At 42.8% G+C, this 16494-nt stretch overlaps 1 protein-coding gene across 24 annotated transcripts in view; it reads left to right on the forward strand.

Moving 5' to 3' along the window:
* The window catches only part of DGKI (diacylglycerol kinase iota), a 474617-nt gene that overhangs the window by 157596 nt on the left and 300527 nt on the right, over positions 1–16494 (forward strand). For 23 of the 24 annotated variants that reach the window (XM_021079007.2, XM_021079008.2, XM_021079004.2 and 20 more), the window contains one exon: positions 8066–8174. In XM_021079007.2, coding sequence (XP_020934666.1) covers positions 8066–8174 — 109 coding nt within the window. Of the gene's footprint in view, positions 1–5540; positions 5941–8065; positions 8175–16494 lie in introns of those variants that run through there. The other variant, XM_085005384.1, reaches the window with a different exon arrangement.

The raw sequence follows: 16494 nt of genomic DNA on the forward strand, positions 1-16494 counted from the left end.
GTGACACAGTTCAGTCCCAGCATGATGACTTTTCCTCCATTCCCAAGGATTGCTTTTTCCCTCCATTGATACCTTAAGGAGAAGAAGGTCATTAACTCCTGAGAGAATCCCAGGTAAGAAATCTCACCTCATTGCAAAATGAGGTTTATTGTCACATCCCACACCAAGCCCGTGCTGGCTCTGCTTTAGGAATGTGCTGCTGATGAATTAGGCTTGGGAAATAAATCTTAACACTGAGTTCACAAGTTCTCAGGGGGTGTTTAGCAGCCAGGCTGCTTTGTGGATTAAACAAACAAACAAACAAATACCTTTTTGGTATTGCGTTCTTTTCCATGAATATAATTAAATAATGCCAGTGTCATTTGGATTGCATTTTTAAAAAAATACGTTGATAAATTTGTCTGAGGGGAGAATGTGGTGCTTCTTAATTTTGCTCTAAGAAGTCAGGGAAGAAGATTCTCCAGCAACCATGGAATTATTTACCATGCCTAGAAGAAGAATCTTCTTGTTTGAATAACCCTTTTGACCTGCCTGACACACATGGGAGCTTGTTAAATGTTTATCGAATGAACAGAAGTGTCCAGGGAACTTGGAATATTTGAGAGCCATTGAAGAAAAAGCACATATTTATTCAGAGGTGGATCATATACCTAGCTTTGGCTGGATGCTGTGGGGATGGCCAATATGTGGAAGAGCATAATAATAGCAGTGACTATTTATTGTGCTGGTCGTGTGCCAAGCATCCTGCCCACATTAAAAAAAGGTATCATGGCTACTCTCTGGGGTGGATAACATGGTTCTTATTTTACATGTAAGGAAATGGAGGCTAAGAGAGGTCAAGCCCCTTGACTACCTGGCTAGTGATGGGTAAGGTAAGGTGTGTTCTTACTTTGTGTGATCTAATGCCTCCGAAACTTAGAAGCTTACATTCTTGTGGAGAGCATATGTTTATCATGGAGGCAATGACAAAATTAACATGGTAAGAGGAGGCTTGTTTTCTTTGTATGTCTCTTTAGCTATAGAAGTGTGTGCTGTTACCATTTCATACAGGTGTGGGGTTGTGCAGTGGTTGAGTATGTACAGCCTGGAATTAGATCCTTGGATTCAAATCTCACTTGAACCTCTTCCCATCTGTGTGATCTTGAACATGTAGCTTAAGTGTTCTGTGCTGTAATTCTTTTTCAGTTGTAAATTAGGGGATAATAAAAGTATCTACCTCTGCTCAGTTCTTATAAAAGAACAAAATAATGCCATTTGCAGCAACATGGATGGAACTGGAGACTCTCATGCTAAATGAAGTAAGTCAGAAAGAGAAAGGCAAATACCATATGATATCATTTGTTCTGGAATCTAATATATGGTGCAAATGAACCTTTCCACAGAAAAGAAAATCATGGACTTGGAACACAGACTTGTGGTTGCCGGGGGGAGATGGATATGGGATGGACTTGGAATTTGGGGTTAATAGATGCAAATTATTGCCTTTGGAATGGATAAGCAATGAGATCCTGCTCTATAGCCCTGGGAACTATATCTAGTCACTTATGGTAGAGTATGGCAATGTGAGAAAAAGAATGTGTATATGTATGTGTGACTGGGTCACCTTGCTGTACAGTAAAAAGTTGACAGAACACTGTAAACCAGCTATGATGGATAAAATAAAAATCATTTTTAAAAAGTATCTACCTCATTCTGAGGGATATGTAAGAAATGCAAAGTGAAACAGTGCCTGGCAAAATGTATTTCCTGGGAGACACTTCACAAAGGCAACATTTATATCTGTTTTATTCATTCATGAACCTTATGCATCTAGAACAGTGTTTGGTGTGAAATAGACATTCGTTAAATACATTGTTGAGTGGATAAGCATATTTTAGTATGTATGTGCTAGGCTTAGTCACATGGCCAGACATAATGAAGTGGTCAGATGCCTGACAGTCTACGTAGAACAGTGGTTGTCAGCCCTTGATTCACAGTAGAAACATCCTGAAGGCCCTTAAATAGGGCCTGTGCCCACCCCACAGGCAAAGCTTGAGCACGGATACTGGAGAATCATCACTCTCACAATGTAGAGTAATAAAGGTGTGACGTGTTGAAGATTCAATGGCAGCGGTGATTTTCTGAATGACTTACAGTCCTTAGGAAACTAAACCCAACCTTTGTTTTCACTGATAATCACATTCTTGACAATGTCAGCATCCATTAAGATTGTGGAAAAATACTTTGTGTTCACATGGAAAGTGAATTAAGATGTAGGCTCCAATAGTCAATCTCTGGTGGGATATTTGGAATTTGGGTGGGATGATTTTTTTATGGGGTGGGCCATCCTTAACATGACAGGCAGCTTGTCTGGATCAACCAAGAAGCGTGGTAGGCTGCTAGGAATATAAACAGAGTTGGAGCCAGTTTCTTGGGGGGGAAAAACACCAGCATGTGCTATAGTTAAGAGCTCACTGGAGGCATTTGGGGAATTAAGCCAAGGTATGAGTAGCTTTTTAGGCAGCTAGTTCCTAAAACAAGGAGATGCGTTCACCAGTTTCTAATGTGAAAGTTGCTTGTTTTAAGAGACTTCCTGGCTAAGGGGACCTCCTGACTCTGGAGCTTCTTGTCCTAGCAGGTGGGCTCCTGATTCTCTTCTCACAGCCGGCATCACTTGGGGAGAGAGTTGGCGAGATGGGGACGAATTGATTAATGGAGCCACATAAACCTGGAATAAGAGGTTTATAAATAAACAGAATGGAGAGAAACTTGCAAAGTGGATAATTAGAGAGTATCCACTTACAAGTTTTTCCATAAATTAAAAAAAATCTCTTTTTAAGTTCAATTAGATTACTCTTTATTGATAGTATTTAATATTCTCTCTGTAGTGGTATATATAAGGAGACCTTGAATTACCATATTGCTGGGTGACTGAAGATATACACAGATTAATTTCTAATTGTATCTTTCTGTTTAAAGACAACCTTAGTTGGACACTCTGAAAAAGGGATTGTTGTACCGTATTTCATTTATTAAAATTTTAAAATTAGAAAAATTCTGTTTATGAAGAGTATATGTTGCATGCTTTTTAGGATAAGTACATTATAAAAATATTAACACTATCATATGCCCTTTGCAAATGTTGTAGCAATAAGATTCCATTTTCGTGTTGATCACAAAGCCGTTTTGAGGTCATTTAGGCTTCTTAGCACTGGATTCTACCTCTATTTGCCTTTATCTTTAAAGAGCTGCTTTGAGGGATTTCTGGCCTTCTCAGGAAAGAATATCACTAAAATGTAAGGGCTGGGGTATAATTCAAATCATTCTAATCAGATTTTGCAACCCTTGATCTAATCAGCAAGCTGTTTTGCTAGGCTTCTTGGTCAAGTTCATTCATTAACTCAGAAAGTATTTGTTGAATATATGCTGTGTCTACCCCTGGGCCAGAATGTAATAAGATTAGTAGGTGAATTGAGCCCTGTCCTTTAGGAGTTTATAGTCTTATTGAGTGAAGTGAAGGAAATAATAGAATGCTATTTAAAATGGATGATGGCTTTTGTACTTTAAATATGTGAAAGGTCTTTCATGGCCGGTAATTGACATTCGTGGTGACTCTGTGTGCCTGAAACTTCATTATAGAACATTTTCTTTTCATAACCATTTCACAGTTAATATCACGCCTCTCTTTTTCAAAGACTCTTTTGCCACTATAGTCATCCCCAACAAAGTGCTGCTGTAAAATTAATAGAAAGAATCATTGGCATTTCACAGGTTTACTGACTGTGGGTTTGGGAGGAGTCTGAGCAGGAGGAAAGAACAAGAAGTTGAAACCCCATTGATTTTTTTTTTTTTTTATTGGAGCGCATTGCAGCCTAACCCCCCACCCCAGCACACATCCAATTCTACCAGACTCTTAAATGTCATCGTTTGCAACCAAGATGAATCCAAATTGGAAAATAACTTATTCTAATTTTATTTGAGGTCTGATAAAGAATGGAATTGCTTTTTTATTTTGGAACAAAATGTGTAGACGTATATGAACGATTGGGAAGCAAGTTTTCTCCCTTGGTTATTTAAGAAGAAGGGAAAGCTATAATCAGAAGTCCCCCACCCATGTAGCATCTCTATTTCTTCTAGTCTCTTTCTAATGAAATGTCACTTTGCGAGGCCCATTTACAGGTGGAACATGGCAGCCACTTGGATGTTTCTTACCTGTGTTTCCCCTAATTAATGTTTACATGGGAGTAGTAGATAGACACTTTTCTTCTATTAATGCAACAGAAAAGTCGACCTTAAATTTGCATCCCCAGTAAGGAATAAATAATCAGCCAAAGCCCTTTATTATTTCTCTCCATAGGCGGGAGAGTCTGTGATCTGACTGCACTTTCGTTGCAGGGGTTAACGGGGCTAAATGTTACTATGTCTCTTATCTTATAGCCATAGTGGTCTCCCAGAGACACGCACATCCCTTGCATCCTAATTTGTCTTCGAGCAATTTGCGGGTGGTCCCCACAAGGAAGAGGCGTTAGGTTTTGGAGGTCAGCCTCCAGATGAGTTGAACTCATTTGTCCCTATGGTTTCTACTGTGACAGGAGAATTTTATTTCCTCTCGTCTTTCTTTTTACTGATCACAACTCTCTGTAGCTGTTTATGAAATGAGTTAAGGATTTCTATTTCTCTCATCCACCTGAGAGTTCAGAATTCTTCAGCTGTTCTAAGGCTTTGTGCTTAGGCTGCATTTGTGTTTTGTTTGTTTGTTTGTTTTTCCAGAACACTTAAATTTATGTTGTGGTGACTGTTACGGAATCAAAGGTGGAACGTATAGATTCTAACTCCATGGAGATCAGACGCCCTTGTGATAAAAACCGTGACTCAGAATCACGATTCAGGCAGGGTCTTCAAAGCCAGAGAAAAGTCCTAATGAAATATGCTAAAGAATTTAGCAGATGGAAGAAAGATGCCTCGGGGATTGAAGGCTTACCATATACGAATCTTCCAGTTCTTTTCTTAATGGCTCGACAAAATGGAATATACTTTGGAGTGAGCGGCCAGAGTTGATGTTGCTAATTATTTGCCTTGATGAGAATAAGGGAAAAAATATTGTGTCATTAGACTGTCTTCATTGAAGACCTACATACTCGTAATGACTCTTCAGGGGATTATATAAAGCAAGGACATTGCTCACTGACCAGTGGGAGCTTCTGAAAGTAGGCTACTGGCAAGCTTGATATGATCACTTCCAGCTCCTGAAGATCTATCCACTGTTTCTGGGACCTCCTGTGTAGGAATATAAGAGAGGGAAAGGGAAAAAAAAGAAGAGGAGGAAGAAAAAGAAGAGGGCTGGGCACATCTCAGACACACTCGATCCTTGATTATTAGCTGCATAATCTGGATTCTTTTCTGGATTCTACCCTTTCCTTGGGTTTGGGGGCTGCTGTTCATCTTGCTTATCTTTACAAATTCCATGTCCGGGTGGAGTGTGTAGAGACCAGTGAAAAGAACAGGGAGATCATCTGTCTTCTAGAGTCCAAGAAAGCTTCTAAATTCTGCTCAGTTATGATGGGGTTCACTGTCTCCTTGGCTGCCGTCGTTGCCTTCCTCTCCCCATCCCACTGTCTGTATGTGGCCTTGTTCCTCTCTGTGAGGATCTGGGCCTCCCTGGGGACTTGGTGCATCTGCAGGTGCAGCACCAGAGATGGCAGGTTCTTACTGCAGTGCTTACATCCTAGGAGACAGGCTGCAGAGAGCGAATGGGGGTAAGGTGCATAATGACGTTGTCCTTCGCGTCCTCCCCTGATGGATGTGGGGTAGTCGGTGCCCCCTCACCAGCCGCAGTACATGTGTTCCATCAACCTTAATAAAGAGATAAACTGAGGCAAGCTCGAATGACCAGAGATGGAGTTTATTTGGGACTAGCAGGAGCACCGCAGTGTGGAACGTGCCAACTGTAGTAAATGACGGGTGAGTCTGTTGATGGCTTGGAGTGAGCTCTTCTCACGGGGAAGGAGAGCAAAGAGGGGAGAGTCCAGCCAGAGTCCAGGCAGCAAAGTCATTGGCTTGAGGATGGGGAGAGCGTCTCAGCGGATGTTCATTGGTTGAGGGATATGTTTCTGCCTTCTGTAAATCAAGCGGTTACTGGAAATGGGTCTCTTAGTTCTTAAGCTGTGCTTCCCTGAGGGCACATGTGTGAAATTCTCCATTTCATATCCTCTGTTTCATTTTAGATCAGAATCCTTGCTTTCCCCCTCCCCTAGAGCAGTGTGAAAACTTGAGCGACAGGAGGGAGGGCCTGGGGAGCAGGTGTAAGCATGGATTCCTGGGCTTTCCCCTCAGACCCCGTCTGGACTCAGAGCTGCAGCATCACAAGACTGCTCCCCACCCCAAGCACAGGGGGACACTCCTGGAGAGGAAAGCTCCTCTTCCTTCCAGGGAACCACTTAGTTAATTCCCGCATCAGCACTCATGTTTCAACTCGAGCCCACTGTCTGACAGTTTTGATGGCACTGTTCAGAAATTGGAGTTCTGGAGTTCCCATCATGGCTCAGCCGTAACAAACCCAACTGGTATCCATGAGGATGCAGGTTCGATCCCTGGCCTCACTCACTGGGCTAAAGGATCCTGCGTTGCCTTGAGCTGTGGCGTAGGTCGAAGATGTGGCTAAGACCCCTCATTGCTGTGGCTGTGGTGCGGCCAGCAGCTGCAGCTCTGATTTGACCCCTAGCCTGGGAACTTCCATATGCTGTGGGTGCAGCCCTAATAAAAAAACAAAAACAAAAAAGAAATTGGAATTCTGTTATTCACGATGATACCACAAGCTTTCCCCGGGAGATCCCTGCCTTCTTCCTTTACCTTGCTGTCCTCATTCTCTCCGCTGTGCTCTTCTCTTTCCCTGCTTCCTTTTACTCAGCAATAGCCACACTTGCTTGCTAAAGCAGCTCCTCTTATTTCTTATCTTTGCAGACCAAGGTCGGGCTTGACTTTCTCAACCTCTCCTGATTCATTCCCTCCTTTCTGACCTGAGTTCTGTTATATTATCACTCAACAAACCTACAGTCTAACCAGTGTGTTTTGGATTTTTCTTACCAGGCACCTTGGTACGATATTGGTCTTCCTTTTTTAAAAATTATTTTTAGGGCTACACCTGTTGCATATGGAAGTTCTCAGGCTAGGGGTGGAATGGGAACTGCAGCTGCCAGTCTACACCACGGCCATAGCAGTGTGGGATCTGAGCCACATCTGGTATCTACACCACAGCTCACGGCAACAGTGGATCCTTAACCCACTGAATGAGGCCAGGGAGTGAACCTGAAACCTCATGGTTCCTAGTCGGGTTTGTTACTGCTGAGCCACAATGGGAACTCTGATATTGGCCTTTCAAATTATTGTGAATTTTTGGCAAATGCAAATTGTTATTTTTCCAACTTAGAACCTTAAGCTGTTCATTGAATTCCTCTGCATGGGTAAAGATGGATGTTTTTGAAACATGCAAGAGTGAACCTGTAGAGCTCTTGGCTGGGAAATGGAGGAATTTCAATCAAAGACCTCATAAGCTTGCTTCTGTTTGCATTTAGTCTCTGGCAGCTTTAAAATTGTCCAAGGATTGTGACCACCCCCGCCTTAGGGCTTTTTCTGTAAACACAGAGACCTGCATTCTGCCCTCTATCCTGATTATAAGCTTGCATTTTATTTTATTTTATTTTGTTTTATTATTTTTTATTTTATTTTATATTTTTTGGCTGTGCCTATGGAAGTTCCCCAGCCGGGGATGGAACCTGCATGCACCACAGCAGTGACAACACCCGATCCTTAACCCACTGAGACACCAGGGAACTCCTGGAGCTTTCGTTTTAATTTCTGGTCCTGACATGCTAGTGTCCCAAGGTGGCCCCCCAGCCTCCCTGTCTTTCGAGACGTTCCGCCCTCTGTCTTCACCATACACTTTCGAGAATATATTCCACGACATTTTGCAAAGGTTTTTGCATGTGTGAGACTAACTCAGGCATCGTTTTTACCCCGTGGGAAATTTTTTAGCTCTGTATTCCTTTCTGATGTTGGTTTTTCTTTGTCTTCTTTCTTCTTGCTGCAGGAAAGCCATCTCCCGGGCAGGCCTGCAGCACCTGGCTCCCGCACGTCCCCTCAGCCTTCCTGTGGCAAACGGTCCCGCGAAGGAGCCCAGAGCGACTCTGGACTGGAGTGTAGGTGTTGGTTGTTTCATTTAAACATCGTTCCATTGCATGTGTGTCTCTCTCAGCCTCAGAATTCCTACAGCTACCAGCAAGACTTGCTTAATCATTTTCAATGTGGTTCACCGATCCGTCTTCACAGAGTTAAGCTGTGAACTCTGTTTTCCCATTCCTAAAAGCCTCGCTCCTTTGTAGGAAGTCAGACGTGTTGAAGACAAAAATAAAACCTTCCTGTACCCTTTGAAGCACTCTTGCCTGGGCTTGCAGCTGTGAGATAAAAAGTCCCTCTGTGCACATGCTTTATTCATCCCTGCCAAGGTGACGATGCATAGAGTTTAGCCTGAGCAACATCACAGAGTCCAAGTTTGGTTTCCTTAGCTCAAGCTGCCCTTTTCTTTTTTGGTACCTTTTTTTTTTTTTTTGTCCTAAGAGAGGGTGACCTCACTTTACAGTCCAGTCCCTCCATGTCCTCCTGTTGGGTACACTTCCTCCCCGACCCTGAGGTCGATGGGTCTTGTATCTGTGGGGGGTATATTAGCTTAATTTTGATAGCATCTATTTTATTAAACTGTAGTTGATTGACAGTGTTGTGTTAATTTCTCCTGTACAGCAAAGTGATGTAGTGATACACGTATTTTTTTCATGTTTTTTTCCATTGTGATTTATCACCGTATATTGAATATAGTTCCCCGCGCTCTACAGTAGGACCTTGTTGCTTATCCATCCTGTACAGAATAGTTTGCGTCTGCTGTCTATTAGCTGATTTTCATGTTTTAACCAAAAGACTTCTACAAAACTTGAGTTGCAGATGACAGTGTGACATTCTTAAGTCAGTGAGAATACAGGTACTAAGAGTCTTTGGTGAATCAAGTTTGGCTGCAGACACTTTTTTTTAAAAATTATTATTATTAAAGTATAGTTGATTTACAGTGTTTGTCAAGTTCTGTTGTACAACAAAGTGACCCAGTCACACACATTCTGACTGTGGCCTGAAAAGCCTTGTTCCTTCCTGAAGGAAGGTAGGAAACAGTCTGAAGCTGCTCTGAGATTCTCTCAGTCCTGTCTTGATGACACACCTTTTTTTTTTTTTTTGGTCTTTTTAGGGCTGCACCCGAGGCATATGGAAGTTCCCAGGCTAGGGTTGGAATGGGAGCTGCAGCTGCCACCCTATACCACAGCCCAGCAACGCCAAATCCTTAACACACTGAGCGAGGCCAGGGATTAAACTCATGTCCTCATGGGTACTAGTCAGGTTCCTGGCCGATGAACCACTGCAGAAACTCCAGTGATGCACCTGGTTTAACATTTCTGCTTGAGTTGAACAGAGGGACTAATCCATGTTCTTTTCCTCCTGTAAGAAAGACTGTGACAGGATGGGGGAAAGGAGAGGAGTTTTTAAATTCAGCTTAATTTTATTTTTAGCACCTATGCCATGATTTAAGGTCCTTTTGTACTATAATATGTCTTCCTTTTTCCCAAGAACAAACTTATGAAAATCTTTATTCTATATTCTGGACACATACCCATGTATTGTAATGTATGAAGTACCTGGCAAAAGATGGGACTTCATAGAAATGCGTCTTCCTTGATAGAGTCCCAGGAGTGCCCAGGTAGCACCTGTTCTCATTGAGTTGGTGCTCAGAAAGAATATTCCTCTCTCTATGAGTTTCCTTGTATTCTAGGGCAATTATTTAATAAACCCTTAAGCCACGACCGAGGGTAGAATATATTTACACCAGTGTTTTTATGATTCAATTATATTAAATATGTAAACAATCAGATAAATAAAATATAAGAGGCATATACGTGAACCAATGATGAGAGTATGTTATGAATCAGGGACCTCCCCCCCAAATTAGTTTAATATTCATGATGTTCCACATCCTCTGATCCAATGTAGTAGGACCATATTTGAGATGCAAGATTCAGATGGGAGAGAGAGTTTAGATTGTTTAAATAGAAACATCCATGAAATCATTTCTTTGCCCCTGTGCGACATTAGTCAAGCCACCTGACTTCTTTGAGCCACAAGGTCCTCGTCTATAGATGAGGACAGTTGTGACACCTCCCTCCAGGGGACTTCATGGCTCTTGTTAAGATTGAATGGGGTCGTGAGGGTGAAAGTTCTTTGTCACCTTTGCAGCCTGCAGATTTATTCCTTCAGAAATAAAGTAATGGATGAATCCATTGGTTCATTAACATTTGTTGAACACCTGCTTTGTTCTAGAACCTGTTTTGGTCCCTTGGGACTCTGAGATGAGGAAACTATGATTTCTGCCTTCCAGGAGCTTAGAAAGCAGTGGACAGAAAAGACATCAACAGCTAAAAATACAGAGTGGTGACCCCTAGAATAGAGGGGTACAGAGAGCATCACTGGGGTGTGGGGAGGGATGCTCCATCTGTATTTGATGTTGGAAATAGTTACCAGAAAATGCTTTTGGCAAGAAGTTTCCTTCCTGAGCCGAAGATTGACTAGAGGGTGTTATTTTCTGATTCCTGTAGAGAGGTATGTCCTAATATTTCAGCAACATGGATTCGTGGTCAGTGGTGGGAGGCTGCAGTACCTGCTAAGGGAAGAGCAAATGGGAAGTAAGCCTGCTCGTGCGTAGCTCATCTTTAATCCCCCACCCTGGGATCGTGGCCACCCTGTCTTGGTGGCCTGATGTGCTAAGATGGTGGCAGCAAACACTGTGGAGATGTTTAACACTGGAAGCGAAACAAAACCGTCTCTGAAGATACTCCATCCAAGGACTTATTGAGAGATCTGATGTGGAAGGAGTTATGGGATGTGACTCTCGAAGCTCCCATTGTGGCACAGCAGAAACAAATCCGACTAGGATCCATGAGGATGTGGGTTTGATCTCTAGCCTTGTTCAGTGGTTGGGGATCTGACATTGCCGTGAGCTGGGGTATAGGTCACAGACGTGGCTCGGAACCCATGGGGCTTTGGCTGTAGTGTAGGCTGGCATCTGCAGCTCGGATTCAACCCCTAGCCTGGGAATTTCCATATGCCGTGAGTACAGCCCTAAAAAGCAAAAAAAAAAAAAAAAAAAAAAAAAAGAGAGATGTGACTCTGAGCCAAACCCCATATTTGCGGGCTAATATTGCTGTCAGCAAACAAGCCAGTGACCAGTCCTACACTTCCTTATTACAATCGCATAAAAGATTTTTCTCAGAAGAGAGGAAGGAGCAGGAGGTTAAAAACATTTCAGTGACCTTTGTTATTGTTATTGAAACCTGCCCTTGCTTCCAAACTTTTGGCTTACCCTAACGGAAGTGGTTTTACACCGACTTCTTTTGTCACTTTCCTTTGCTGGCTTGTTCAAGAAGCTAAACCAGAATCTTCTTTGTTCTGTTTAAAGAACAAGGCTCATCCTCTGGCTTGACCTATATCCTTCCCCCTTTTCCCACCCCTTCGTCTGCTTCCCTACAAAAAAGCAGCTTGGCCACTTCTCTCCTTCTATCAGCCCAGAGCTCTAGACCGAATGCCTTAAAATCGCCCATCTTTACTCATCTACTATTTATTGAGTCCTGATTTGGCTTGGAGCCTCTCTCAAGAGTTTCCCAGATGAGAAGGAGGGTGACAAAAATGTTTTTAAAGTTAAAAAAAAGAGGGAACTTCAGTTGCTTGTCTTTGGTGAGCTAAGCGGCCCCGGAAGTGCTAAGGGATGCTTCTGGCATAACGGGTGGCACAGGGCCGCAGAGATGCCTTGTCTTGCATTCTGCCCCCTTGACTCTCAAGTTGAAATCCTCTTTGCTCCGTCACCACCTTGCTCAGGGGATGAGTGTCATCTCAAAGGCCTGTAGTACTGTGACTCTGACTTACATCGCCTCCCCTCTCTCTCCCTGTGTCGGTGGGAAAACAGATACAAAAGTTTGTTCATGGTGCGTCTGAAATTGCGAGACAAATCAGGGTGAACCTGGAATTTGAATCTTAGTCCCCAAGTTTCTGTTTACTGTAGGAATCCAGGAGGGCCCTGTTCTGACTCTAGTCTGTGCCAAAGTAGAAGGGGCACGAAATAGCCTCTTGCCAAGGCCTTTAGGGAGCAGTCTGCTTGTGGGTGCCCGAGACTCAGATCAGTCCAGACGGTGAGCATCCATGCATGTTGGCCAGGAGAACACTATTGCAGGAGTCAATTTTTGTGCTTTGGGCAGGTAAACTTAACAATTTCCTTGAAGTGTTCCATTTTCATATCCTCATGTGCCTCCTTAGAGATAAATACTAGCTCTTTCTTGTTTCGAGTCTATTCTTCAACGTCTGGAAACTTCTCCTTGGCTACAATTTACTCAGATGGTTTATTGTGACTTATGGGATTCTCTGCCTCCCCCAACCCAGTCTCATTTTTCTGTGATGACTCTTTGCCAACTCTTGCTCTGGCTGCCTGTGCCCAGGCCTTCCCCTCCATGCATGTCAGGGATGGAGGCCTTAACAATGGGGAGTAGCCAGAGCAGCACTCGTTACAGATCCTGGGTCTTCTCTTGACTACAGTGGTCATTCGGCTTCGTGCAATGGGAAATTGCTGTTTCCTACAGAATTTCCACTCCTGCTCTCTGCCAGGCTCTGCTCATCTTATTAGTTGAGATTGCTCTGTTGATTTTATTCGCTTCTGATCCCTCCTAAAACCTCTATCCATGGTGTATTACCTTAGAGCCAAATTCATGTTTTTTGGTTGACTTTCTTATTCGAGGTCCTAGTTCGATTTCAGGCACCTTGAAGGCAGGAACAGTGTCTTCTGCTTGTTCTTCTTCTTCATAGTGGACAACGCAGCATTGTAGGCCTAGTAGTTGCCTAGCAGATGTCAAGGACTAATGGAGTACAGCTTTTTTGCTCCATCAGCAAGAAAGGAACATTTTTCTGGGAGTTGATGGGCAGTCAGAGAACCTCCAGGTCCTGAAAGTCAAAACGCTGTTTGAAAAATAAATGTATTTATGCTATTGTGTCCCACATACCTGTTCATAAATTTCCTTCCTAATCCAGTGCGTTGTGTTAAGTCTTAAAACACGCAGGGCTTTTGATCGTCTCATTCCTCCCAGTGGCATCCTGTCTTCCCTTTCGTGGTGACAACCTATGGGGGCTGCTCCCTTTGACACCATGCCATGAATGTCAGCCAAGCCAGTTGTGGGGAAAACAAGAAGCTAAATTGCTAGAAAGGAAGGGAGTAGCGCTCAAAAAAAAAAAAAAAAAAAAAAAAAAAAAGGAAAAATAGTCTCCTCTCCTGGGCTGGAATCCAAGCTTCCAGTTTAGAGTGAGTTAGCCCACTTGGAAGTGAGTCTGTTGCATAGATAATATGTGTCTTCTCTTAAGTGTCACATGCCCCTCCTGCCGTGGAGACTTAATTTAGACTTAGAGATTTCTTCCCTGTTTTTAATATTATAGCAGAAAATGTAGGAGGCGGGTCTTCACTCTGCCTCCTCTCTTCTGTAATTTGCTTTTACCCATTACGCTGCCTAAAACAAATCTCAAAGCAATGGTGGAAAAGCCACCAGGATCTTTCTTTGAAGGCATGTTGGTTTTAAACCTAGCATCCTTGATATCAATTTATTTTTTTTCCTTCCTCTTTGGAAAATGTCCTCCAATCCCGAGGCTGTGGAAAGCAGAGCCTAAACAGAAACAAAGCCAGGTCCTGAATCCAGACCACCCTTTTTCTCCTCTGGTTGATGACGTTAAGGAAAGAAGTTGCTTTCTCTTAGGCACGTAAAACATAGCATAGTAGGTACCCTGCCTCACTGTTTGATTCAGGGACTAGATTAGGGAAACAGTCTCCACATAGGATTGGTTTAAACTGGGTTATGAAACTAGGTCATTTTTTTTTTTTTTAATTTTAGGGCTGCACCCTAGGCATATGAAAGTTCCCAGGCTACAGGTTGAATCGGAGCTACAGCTGCCAGCCACAGCAACACCAGATCCGAGCTGTGTCTGTGACCTACCCCACAGCTTATGGCAACACCAGATCCTTAATCCATCGAGTGAGGCCAGGGATTGAACCTGCACCCTCATGGCTCCTAGTCGGACTTGTTTCTGCTGTGCCACAATGGGAACTTCAAACTAGGTCATCTTATCTTTGGAAACCTTCAATGAAAAGGCAGAAGGAGGCAGGGGTGTGTGTGTGTGTGTGTGTGTGTGTGTGTGTGTGTGTGGTGTGTGTCTGTTCCCAGCTGCACTTGCTCTCATTTTAGTCTGGTTTCAGATGGCCAGTCCTAGCAGACCTGTGCCTTCAGCAGTGTCATCACCAGCAGTGAATCCACCCCCACCCCCCGCCCCCGCCCCGAAATATCTTCCCTCACTTCATCCCCATTTCAAAAACCATCAGGTCAGGTTAATTAAGATGTCAGATTGCTGAGCAGAGCAGGGGACTAAGGGCTATAAACCAGTGAAGGTGCTGGCCCTGGTCGGCTGCATTAATAGTGGGACAGACCTAGCCTGATTTGATGCACCCTCGTGAGCCTTTTATTTTCTAAAATTGTGAGACTTTTGAAGTAAATCGCATTGGCTGCTAGGAGAAATGATAGAATCTAGCAACTCCACAGGTCAGTTGAGAAGTGTCTGGGTCTAGTCTCTTGCTTCTTGGCAAGTGATTATCAAAACCAACATGGTTGAACAGAAATGTTTATGAGCCAGAAAGTAATTTTAACTTTTAGGAGCCACATTAAGAAATAAAAAGAAATAGGTGAAATTAATTTTAATATTTTGTTTAACCAAAATATTACCATTTCATCATGTAACCAATATAAAAATGATCAGCAAGGGGGTTCACATTCTTTTTTGACACTTCAAAATCTGCTGTGAGGAGTTCCCATGGTGGCTTAGCAGAAACGAATCTGAGTAGTATCCATGAGGATGCGGGTCCGATCCCTGGCCTCACTCAATGGGTTAAGGATCCGGTGTTGCCGTGAGCTGTGGTGTAGGTCACAGACACAGCTCGGATCCCATGTTGCTGTGGCTGTGGCGCAGGCCAGCGGCTATAGCTCTGATTTGACCCCTAGCCTGGGAACCTCCGTATGTTGCAGGTGTGGCCCTAAAAAGACAGAACAAAACGAAAAACAAAAAAATCTGCTGTGAGTTTTGCAGACAGCGCATTTCAGCAAGGGGGAACCACATTTCATGAACTCAATAACCAGATGCTTATGGCACAGCATGGATCTCAAACATCCCAGACAGATTTTACCTAATGTTACTTGAAGATTTTTAGGGGGAGACAGTCAGATTTTTTTTCCCTTTTTTCCTTTTGTGAGGGTGTTTACATAGGATACATGTTTATACTTTTATTTATTGTTTCAAAACATTTTTTTTAAACATGCAAATGTCTTCATTTTGTGTAGAATATTTGCTTCTGGTGTCAGTGTCCCCTCTCTGTGTCATTCAGTCTGTAACACTTCTCCACTTCTATCCTTTTACTTATAAAGGGTTTGAGTAGAACCTGAAATCCAAGAACCACATCTGTATCCACACAGGTGGATCTATATGCTTAGGTACTAGCTCTATAGACAGGCTGATCTCTGTAAGTCTGTGTATATGTATAGGGGCTTGTATCAGCATCCACTAATACAGAAGAAATGTTATCTTCATTTAGAAATAGAGGAGGTTTTTTTTTTTTTCTGTCTGGCTCTGAGTTGTGTACTTTTTGAGGTGGAATTTCAAGAGGGATGTGTAGAGAGGAGAGAAAGAGATAGCCTGGGTGTGGAGGCTGGAATAAACAAAAACAGGACACAGAGAAGGAAACTATGACTGTATCTAGAGAAGAGTCGCAGACGAGTAGAAGGTATGAAGGTGAATAAGGAAGGCAGACTGGTACCATGAATGGAAAGGTCTAGTATGTGGGACGAAGTTTGGATTTTGTTTTATAAATAATGGGGAATTTTTTTTAGCATCCTGAGCAAGAGAGAGGCATAACCAACCACAGCTATGTTTTAAAACATAATTTTACAGCAGTGTAAAATATTGGTTAGGATGTCAGAAGTAGAATTTAGAGCAGAGGAAACTGGGACTCAGAGATGAGACATGCTGTTCCGTGTGTGATAAGGAACTTGAGGGAAGATGATGCAGACAGTGAAAGGAAATCCAGACAAAACTCTGAGTAAACGGAAGATACCTCCTGTATTAACTGGGGTAGGCTAGACTGCAATAAATAAAATACTCAAACATATAAGGGCTCGGTGCAAGAGAAATTCCCACTTGTGTTGAATTTTAGGCATTTTCACATTTATATACCATTGTGATCTTGTGAGTGTAGAATAATTACTATTACAATTTTAGTGGTGAGAGTACACTGACATCTACGGAGGTTAGAACCTAGGTCGTAGAGTTACAAGTAGCAAGTCTGACCCCAGAACC

This window comes from Sus scrofa, chromosome 18 (assembly GCF_054392235.1).
Source record: "Sus scrofa isolate SSC_HxYL_T2T_F1_AM1 chromosome 18, Sscrofa_HxYL_maternal_Yorkshire_Landrace_v2.0, whole genome shotgun sequence".
Classification (NCBI taxonomy): domain Eukaryota; kingdom Metazoa; phylum Chordata; class Mammalia; order Artiodactyla; family Suidae; genus Sus; species Sus scrofa.